The sequence below is a fragment of the Oncorhynchus keta genome, chromosome 6 (assembly GCF_023373465.1).
Source record: "Oncorhynchus keta strain PuntledgeMale-10-30-2019 chromosome 6, Oket_V2, whole genome shotgun sequence".
Lineage (NCBI taxonomy): Eukaryota > Metazoa > Chordata > Actinopteri > Salmoniformes > Salmonidae > Oncorhynchus > Oncorhynchus keta.
In genome coordinates, this window is record NC_068426.1 from 6,100,712 (window position 1) to 6,111,402 (window position 10,691).

Sequence of the window (10,691 nt, forward strand, 5' to 3'; positions counted from 1 at the left end):
ATCTCTCTTTTCTCCCATCTCTCTTTCTCCCATCTCTCTTCTCCCATCTCTTTCTCCCATCTCTCTCTCCCATCTCTTTCTCCCATCTCTTTCTCCCATCTCTTTCTCCCATCTCTTTCTCCCATCTCTCTCTCTCTTTTCTCCCATCTCTTTCTCCCATCTCTTTCTCCATCTCTCTCTCTCTCTCTTCTCCCATCTCTTTCTCCCATCTCTTTCTCCCATCTCTCTCTCTTCTCTCCATCTCTCTCCCATCTCTTTCTCCCTCTCTCTCTCTTTCTCCCATCTCTCTCTCTTCTCCCATCTCTCTTTCTCTCTCTTTCTCTTTCTCTCTCTCTCTCTCATCTCTCTCTCTCTCTTTCTCCCATCTCTTTCTCCCATCTCTTTTTGCCATCTCTCTTCTCTCACTCTTTCACCTAAGTAACCCTGTGATGAAATGCATAGATGCCCTAAAAAAACAACACACCAAGGTCTTGTAGATGGATTTGTTTTGTTTGTGTTTCCATGGTAGCGGTCCAGGTTCCGTACGTTCCTGATGTATGGGTTCCACTTCCTAGTTTGGTTTTTCTGTGTGCGAGGCATCAAGGACACACAGTGTGGCTTCAAGCTCTTCACCCGTGAGGCCGCCCTCAAAACCTTCTCCTCCCTACATGTGGAGCGATGGTAAGGTCCCCCCCAAAACGCTAACTTAACCGCTCACCCAATACCAAAATATATTGGTGTTTACCTCGTATTGTATTCTACTTAGTTAAAATAATTATCCTCCCTGCACGTGGAGCGATAGTAAGGTCTCTCTCTCTTTCTTATACCAACGTTTACCTGCTATAAGAAATTCTATAATAAGGGGGTAGTTGTAGTTCTATTCTAACCCCATTCAAAAAATGATCTGAAGGAGCAAATTTTACCTCATTATATTTGCAAGTTGTGAATGATGGTTATTACATAGTAATTAGATGGCTTAATTTAAACAAGAAAACGAATGGGGAAAGTGCAAGACCTTCTCTCTGACGCAGTGGTACGGTCTCTCATTTTACGAGACCACTCATAATAGCTACAACTTGAATTTGACTGGAGCAATGGTACGGTCACTCTCTCTGGACGAGACCATTAGCAACACAATCTGTACTTCCAATAACTACAATTTGAATGAACGGTGCACTGGTATAGTCTCTCTAAACAACTTGATCATGACGGAAAACAAAAGTTTACTAGTCAAGGACTAGCACTGAATATGGTGTGATACTGTTCCACAGGGCCGTTGTTGTCGTCGTTGTAAAAACATTGTAACTTGAATGTTCTACTGTTCCACAGGGCCTTTGACGTGGAGCTGCTGTATATCGCTCAGTGCTTTAAGATACCCATAGCCGAGGTGGCCGTCAACTGGACTGAGATAGAAGGTAAGTCTGTCAACTAGACTGAGATGGGTGAGTCTCTCATACTTAAACATACACACTAGCGTTGAATATTTCCCCGGTATTTTAAAAATGTTGCATCCCGGAAAGATTACTTTTCTCCCAGTTAATCCTGTATTTCCCGACAAAACCGGGAGTGTCATTCTAAAGCAGATAACTGTCTGGATTTTATTAGAGCTTTGATCAGCATGAACATTCTAACCTGATGCTACCTGACTCTGATTATCCCTACATTAAAGATATTTAATGATCCCTACATTAAAGATATTTAATGAGCCCTACATTAAAGATATTTAATGAGCCCTACATTAAAGATATTTGATTATCCCTACATTAAAGATATTTGATTATTCCCTACATTAAAGATATTTAATGAGCCCTACATTAAAGATATTTAATGAGCCCTACATTAAAGATATTTAATGAGCCCTACATTAAAGATATTTAATGAGCCCTACATACATTAAAGATATTTAATGAGCCCTACATACATTAAAGATATTTAATGAGCCCTACATACATTAAAGATATTTAATGAGCCCTACATACATTAAAGATATTTAATGAGCCCTACATACATTAAAGATATTTAATGAGCCCTACATACATTAAAGATATTTAATGAGCCCTACATACATTAAAGATATTTAATGAGCCCTACATACATTAAAGATATTTAATGAGCCCTACATACATTAAAGATATTTAATGAGCCCTACATACATTAAAGATATTTAATGAGCCCTACATACATTAAAGATATTTAATGAGCCCTACATACATTAAAGATATTTGATTATCCCTACATTAAAGACATTTAATGAGCCCTACATATTTAATGAGCATTAAAGATATTTAAAGATTTTAATGAGCCCTACATTTAAAGATATTTAATGAGCCCTACATTCAAGATATTTAATGAGCCCTACATACATTAAAGATATTTAATGAGCCCTACATACATTAAAGATATTTAATGAGCCCTACATACATTAAAGATATTTAATGAGCCCTACATACATTAAAGATATTTAATGAGCCCTACATACATTAAAGATATTTAATGAGCCCTACATACATTAAAGATATTTAATGAGCCCTACATTCAAGATATTTAATGAGCCCTACATTCAAGATATTTAATGAGCCCTACATACATTAAAGATATTTAATGAGCCCTACCTACATTAAAGATATTTAATGAGCCCTACCTACATTAAAGATATTTAATGAGCCCTACATACATTAAAGATATTTAATGAGCCCTACCTACATTAAAGATAGTTAATGAGCCCTACATTAAAGATTAATGATCACAAGCCCATAAAAGCCTAAATAATTGTGCTGTTATCCAATAGACCTACATATAGCCTCTTGGGTAAATGAATGAACCTAGCTCCAGAAGGCTAACGTTTTTGAGTGTAAACTGTATTATTGTACTGTATTGAATTATACTGTATTATATAGACTGGAATTACGCTTCTCATTCAAACCAGGAAGCTTTGTGCAGGACGTGGCGAATTTGATTTGAATTTTTAAATATAATAGGGCCTATTTTTTTTTTTTTTTATTTAATCAGTAGGCTGACTCTTTTTCATAATATTTCCCATAATGCTATTAGCTACCTCCTCTTTCCTTGCTTTCAACTGTTTCGTTGTCCTTATCTTCATCATTCCAATGACATCCTTGAATAATATTGGAGTCGAATGAGATGCAGACGGCGATCACTCCTCTTCACGAAGATTGAACGGTTTACCTGTTACACAGCCTAATGCCATCACACGTTCACTCTTCTTACAAACTTACCTGGCCTGTGGCCGTGAGTTCTATTGGCTGCTGTATTCAACAATCAGCAAACAAGAACTTGCGTCCCTCTTCCAATAGTCTTATGAGTATAAGAAATGTCCAGCAAGCTGTTCTAGTCTAGTCTAGGAACATGAAGGAGAGTGTCCAGTGGGAGCTCAGGTGTGTATTGCACAAGAGACCGAGGCTATAAGTTGGAAGCTTATCTTAGCCTAACCCGTCATTCACAACAACAACAAAAATGTTTAACATGAGGAGATGATGCTGAAATGTGCTGTCTATCCTCACCCTGAGTGTTGATGATTGATCATGCAGATAGCAGAGATTAGGCCATGACCCGTAGAGGAGACAGATTTAGATATGGCGTTTTTAATTTAACAGTTCCGTTTCTGCTCATATAAATCATTTATTATAATTGACCGGTTTCTCACAGTTATTTATCCCGGGAACAGGGAGAGGGTTTGTGTGGGGAAATCTCAGTAACCCAGTTACTGCTATTCAACCCTAATACACACACACACACACACACACACACACACACACACACAACTGGACTGAGGGAGGTGAGTTTTAACCTAATCAAACCTGTCTGGGCTGTTTGGGTCGTTTGACTTTATTCACGTAGGCCTGAAACATGACGTTCTCACAGCAATGTGCTGTAAAGTTCTGGAGTGCAGTGGTAACACCCAGACCAAACATGCCCCCACGGTGACCGGGGTTCGAGCCTCAGATCCCCCCGCTGTTAACCAGTCTCCCGACTCTTAACTGTCCTGTCATTTTAAAATGAGAGAATACGTAAGTAGATTGGATGTGTTTTAGTGTCTCGGATGTTTCCAGTCGTGGGCTACTGGTTAACTAATATGGTAGTGGTTTCTACCTAGTGACCTTATCGTAACTGGTTAAAAAGCTGGTGGCAGTTTGGAGCTGGCTAATGATGAGTAGAGACCTGCTGTTATAGTACATTATAATGTGTTATAAGGTTATAACCCATCTTAACCGCTAGGCTGCCTGCTGGCTTGAGCTGGTTATGGTTATAAGCTGGTTATGTGGTATAATGAAGCTATAAGGCCCGAGGGGGAGGGGTATAAGGAAGCTATAAGGCCCGAGGGGGTGGGGTATAAGGAAGCTATAAGGCCCGAGGGGTGGGGTATATGACCAATATACCACAGCTAAGGGCTGTTCTTCTTAAGCATGAGGCAAAGTGGAGTTCAACCTGGATACAGCCCTTAATGTGTTATGTGTTGTTGTAGGGTCCAAGCTGGTGCCAGTGTGGAGCTGGCTACAGATGGGTCGAGACCTGGTGTTCATCCGCCTGCGTTACATCACTGGTGCCTGGAGACTGGAAAGCCCTCGCAAGACCGACTAGAGCCAATCACATCAGCCCTCGCACAATGAGACAGCCCTCCGATTGGACAGATGAACTTCCTCGTTGGACGGGATTACCGTGAACTCAGTTGTGGGCTGCGGCTCAATAGTCTGACGTGGCTTGCTCTCCTTGTGTCCTCTCCTTCAGCTGCACTGATCTGAACTAGCAGGCCAGGTGAAAGCATTGAAGAGGATGCCTACTGGGAGTTTGTTTTCACCTGTTCAGCTCTTTAATGTCCTCTGCAGATTGAGAGGAAGAGGAAGCTATTTTTAGACTATTGAGATTTTGGTGGCGGCAGGGTAGCCTAGTGGTTAGAGCGTTGGACTAGTAACCGAAAGGTTGCAAGTTCAAACCCCCGAGCTGACAAGGTACAAATCTGTCGTTCTGCCCCTGAACAGGCAGTTAACCCACTGTTCCTAGGCCGTCATTGAAAATAAGAATTTGTTCTTAACTGACTTGCCTAGTTAAATAAAGGTAAAATAAAATGCATCAATGGGAGGGCTATGTTCTCTTTCGAACATTGCCATTGGCTGAGAAATCTTTAGATGATTGATTGACAGGTCTGTCCCGCCTATTGCCAGGTTCAGAATACTTGTTTCTTTCCTTCACCTGAAAAAGGGTTTGTGGTGTCCGTGGTAACATGCACATGCCATTGCCACGGTTTCAGATACACGCACCACATGATCAATCCGTGTACCATGTTACTCGTTTTTTTTTTTACATTTCTGTCAAATTGTTTGTGTGGCTGAAGAGGAATGTTGACTGTGTCGCTGAGGGATCAAATGGATCATTTTTGGTTTTTATCATGATTTTGGTTAGGTAAAATTGGAAGGTGCCATTTTCAATGAGGGTTTAATTGGTTTTATAGGTCTGTCTGTAATGTAGAAGGATGGACTGAACCAAATTAAATGGAAATCAGCTCTAATGATTAATGTTGTTGTTGTTTTCATGTTAATTATTATCACATGTTGTAACTGGTAATGTGGCTTAGAAGAAATTAAATTCAAAATATAATTATTATTAATATCGTAGCGACCTTAACCCAACAACTTGTCAAGGGGTTAGGATCTCTTTGCATTATGGGTAAGGTGTTGGGTTGACAGTTGCTGTGCCCATTTTTGAGTCTCGTCCAGGGCTGCCCTTCGAATTCTCTACAATATGTTATTACAATAATCACCATATTGTGGAGAATACTGAGGGGTACCAACCCTGTAATGGTGAAAGGTGAAGTTTCCTCTGATCTTGGGTCAGTTTAGCATTTCCCTGTCTTAACGATTGGGGGGGACTGATCCTAGACCTGCACCTAGAGGAGAACACTTCTTCTCTCAGATTGTGTCCCATGTTGGCATCTTATTCCCTATAAAATGCACTACCTTTTTACCACAGTACTATGGGCCCTGGTCAAAGTGCACGAGAAAGGGAGTCGTGGGCCATTTGGGAAGCGCAAGCCACTCACTTCACTTAATTTGGCTGATGCATTCAGATGTATTAACTCTGGTTCCCATAGCAACCCATATGAACTCTGGTTCCCATAGAAAACCCATATGAACTCTGGTTCCCATAGAAACCCATATGAACTCTGGTTCCCATAGCCAACCCATATTCACTCTGGTTCCCATAGCCAACCCATATTCACTCTGGTTCCCATAACAACCCATATGAACTCTGGTTCCTATAGCCAACCCATATTCACTCTGGTTCCCATAGCCAACCCATATTAACTCTGGTTCCCATAGCCAACCCATATTAACTCTGGTTCCCACACCAACCCATATTAACTCCGGTTCCCATAGCAACCCATATGAACTCTGGTTCCCATAGCAACCCATATTAACTCTGGTTCCCATAGCCAACCCATATGAACTCTGGTTCCCACAGCAACCCATATTCACTCTGGTTCCCATAGCAACCCATATTAACTCTGGTTCCCATAGCAACCCATATGAACTATGGTTCCCATAGAAACCCATATGAACTCTGGTTCCCATATATTCACTCTGGTTCCTACAGCAACCCATATGAACTCTGGTTCCCACAGCCAACCCATATTCACTCTGGTTCCCACAGCAACCCATATTAACTCTGGTTCCCATAGCCAACCCATATTAGCTCTGGTTCCCATAGCAACCCAACTCTGGTTCCCATATATGAACTCTGGTTCCCATAGAAACCCATATGAACTCTGGTTCCCATAGCCAACCCATATTCACTCTGGTTCCCAAGCCCCATATTCACTCTGGTTCCCATAACAACCCATATGAACTCTGGTTCCTATAGCCAACCCATATTCACTCTGGTTCCCATAGCCAACCCATATTAACTCTGGTTCCCATAGCCAACCCATATTAACTCTGGTTCCCACACCAACCCATATTAACTCCGGTTCCCATAGCAACCCATATGAACTCTGGTTCCCATAGCAACCCATATTAACTCTGGTTCCCATAGCCAACCCATATGAACTCTGGTTCCCACAGCAACCCATATTCACTCTGGTTCCCATAGCAACCCATATTAACTCTGGTTCCCATAGCAACCCATATGAACTATGGTTCCCATAGAAACCCATATGAACTCTGGTTCCCATAGCAACCCATATTCACTCTGGTTCCTACAGCAACCCATATGAACTCTGGTTCCCACAGCCAACCCATATTCACTCTGGTTCCCACAGCAACCCATATTAACTCTGGTTCCCATAGCCAACCCATATTAGCTCTGGTTCCCATAGAAACCCATATTAACTCTGGTTCCCATAGAAACCCATATTAACTCTGGTTCTCATGGTCAACCCATATTAACTCTGGTTCCCATGGCCAACCCATATTAACTCGGGTTCCCATAGAAACCCATAGGAACCCATATTAACTCTGGCTCCCATAGCAACCCATATGAACTCTGGTTCCCATAGCAACCCATATTAACTCGGGTTCCCATAGCCAACCCATATGAACTCTGGTTCCCACAGCAACCCATATTCACTCTGGTTCCCATAGCAACCCATATGAACTCTGGTTCCCATAGCAACCCATATTAACTCTGGTTCCCATAGCCAACCCATATTCACTCTGGTTCCTACAGCAACCCATATGAACTCTGGTTCCCACAGCCAACCCATATTCACTCTGGTTCCCACAGCAACCCATATTAACTCTGGTTCCCATAGCCAACCCATATTAGCTCTGGTTCCCATAGCCAACCCATATTAACTCTGGTTCCCATAGAAACCCATATTAACTCTGGTTCCCATAGAAACCCATATTAACTCTGGTTCCCATGGCCAACCCATATTAACTCTGGTTCCCATAGAAACCCATATTAACTCTGGTTCCCATACATTCCTTTGTACTTTTCTATTGTTTTGTTTCTGACTGATAGGTCCTGTGAGGGGCACTTGTTTCGAAACATCTCCTCCACATAACAGAGAATACATCCCAAATGACACCCTATCTCCTAGTGCATTACTTGTGATCAGAGCCCTATGGTCCCTGGTCAAAAGTAGTGCACAATATAGAGAATGGGGTGTCATTTGGGACACAAGTACACAGAGAGAGTTCTTGCGGTCTGACTAAATGAAGTCTCTGGGTAATTTACTGGGTTGTAGTGCGAGGCTGAGGTTTGGCACCGGGCTAATAATGTGGATGTGTCTACGGGTTGCCTCCTTGTGCCCCGGAGAGCACATCCTGTTTGTCCTGCTGGTTGTCTGTATTCCTCTCCCTGCACTTCCTGTTTGTCCTGCTGATTGTCTGTATCTCTCTCCCTGCACTTCCTGTTTGTCCTGCTGGTTGCCTTTAAGTCTCTCCCCCCTCTCTCTCTCTGTCTCTCTCTCTCCCCCCTCCTCTCCCTCTCCCCCACTCCTCTCTCTCCATCTCTCACCCCCTCTCTCTCTCCCCTCTCCCTCTCCCCCACTCCTCTCTCTCCATCTCTCCCCCTCTCTCTCTCGCTCTCTCCATCTCTCCCCCCTCCTCTCTCTCTCTCTCTCCCCTCTCCCCCCTCTCTCTCTCCCCTCTCCCTCTCCATCTGGTTCTGCTGCAGCTCCCAGTCTGGAAGTCATTTTTACAAATAGTCCTTCTATATACAGGTAACTGCCAAAATAAAGGAAACACCAACACCAAGTGTCTTAATAAGGAGATGGCCCACCAGCAGCTAGAACAGCTTCCGTGCACCTTAGCATTCATTCTACAAGTGTCTGGAACTCTATTGGAGGGATGTGACACCATTCTTCAACTAGAAATCCCATCACTTGGTGTTTTGTTGATGGTGGTGGAAAACACTGTCGCCACTCCAGAATCTCCCATAAGTGTTCAATTGGGTTCTTGTGGCTACGAGATGGCGGCGTATGGTTTACATCATTTTAATGTTCATCAAACCATTCAGTGACCTGTGGGTGGGGGGCATTATCACCCTATGGGGGCATAGCCGTCGTAGCCAAAATAATGGTCTAATCCACAGTATTATGGGATGTTTATTTGCTTACTTATCTCAGGAACCACACTTACGTGGAAAGCACCTGTTTTCGATAATACTCTCAATATACTCCCGAGTGGCGCAGGGGTCTAAGGCACTGCATCTCAGCGCTTGAGGCATCACTACAGACACCCTGGTTCGATTCCAGGCTGTATCTTAACTGGCCGTGATTGGGAGTCCCGTAAGACGGTGCACAATTGGCCGGGCATCATCCGGGTTTGGCTGGTGTAGGCCGTCATTGTAATTAAGAATTTGTTCTTAACTGATTTGCCTAAATAAAGGTTAAATAAAGGTTAAATAAAGGTATAAAATAAAGGTTAAATAAAGGTATAAAATAAAGGTATAAAATAAAGGTATTAAATAAAGGTTAAATAAAGGTATAAAATAAAGGTTAAATAAAGGTTAAATAAAGGTAACATTTTTTTTTTTTTTTTTTTTTATGTACTCAAGTGTTTCCTTTATTTTGGCAGTTACCTGGACACAGAGCATTCGGAAAGTATTCAGACCCTTTCCCTTTGTCCACATGTTACATTACAGACTTGTTCTAAAATGGATTAAATACATGTGTTTCATCATCAATCCACAAACAATACCCCATAATGACAAAGCGAAAACAGGTTTTAAGAATGTTTTGCAATTTTAGTACAAACAGAAATACCTTATTTACATAAGTATTCAAACCCTTCGCTATGAGACTCGAAAATGAGCTCAGGTGCATCCTGCTTCCACTGAATATCCTTTATGTTTTTACAACTTTAAAAAATATATATTAATTGGACATGATTTGGAAAGGCACACACCTGTCTATATAAGGTCCCACAGTTGGCAGTGCATGTCAGAGCAAAAAACAAGCCATGAGGTCTAAGGAATTGTCTGTCGAGCTCCAAGACAGGATTGTGTCGAGTCACAGATCTGGAGAAGGGTACCAAAAAAGTTCTGCAACATTGAAAGTCCTCAAGTGGCTTCAATCATTCTTAAAAGGAAGAAGTTTGGAACCACCAAGACTCTTCCAAGAGCTGGCTGCCCGGCCAAACTGAGCAATCTGGGGAGCAGGGCCTTGGTCAGGGAGGTGACCAAGAACCTGATGGTCATTTTGACAGAGGTCTGGAGTTCCTCTGTGGAGATGGGAGAACCTTCCAGAGGGATAACCATCTTCGGCCTGAATGTCAAGTATCACGTTTGGAGGAAACCTGTCACCATCCCTACGGTGAAGCATGGTGGTTGCAGCATTATGCTTTGGGGATGTTTTTCAGCGGCAGGGACTGGGAGACGAATGGTGCAAAGTACAGAGAGATCCTTTATGAAAATTTGGAGAAAGTCATAAATACATTCCGATGGCTGTGTGTGTGTGTGTGTGTGTGTGTGTGTGTGTGTGTGTGTGTGTGTGTGTGTGTGTGTGTGTGTGTGTGTGTGTGTGTGTGTGTGTGTGTGTGTGTGGTACCAGTCAAAAGTTTGGACACACCTACTCATCCAAGGGTTGTTGTTTATTTGTACTATTTTCTAGATTGTAGAATAATAGTGAAGACATCAAAACTATGAAATAACACATATGGAATCATGTAGTAACCAAAAAAAGTCTTAAACAAATCAAAATATATTTTATATTTGAGCTTCTTCAAAGTAGCCACCCTTTGCCTTGACGACAG

At 42.1% G+C, this 10,691-nt stretch overlaps 1 protein-coding gene across 1 annotated transcript in view; it reads left to right on the top strand.

Annotated features, from left to right (window-relative positions):
• Positions 1-5,506, top strand: part of alg5 (ALG5 dolichyl-phosphate beta-glucosyltransferase) — an 18,904-nt gene extending 13,398 nt beyond the window's left edge. The window contains exons 8-10 of the mRNA XM_052520361.1: positions 509-660; positions 1,309-1,394; positions 4,463-5,506. Coding sequence (XP_052376321.1) covers positions 509-660; positions 1,309-1,394; positions 4,463-4,578 — 354 coding nt within the window. The 3' untranslated portion in view covers positions 4,579-5,506. The remainder of the gene's footprint in view (positions 1-508; positions 661-1,308; positions 1,395-4,462) is intronic.
• The last annotated feature ends 5,185 nt before the right edge of the window (positions 5,507-10,691 follow it).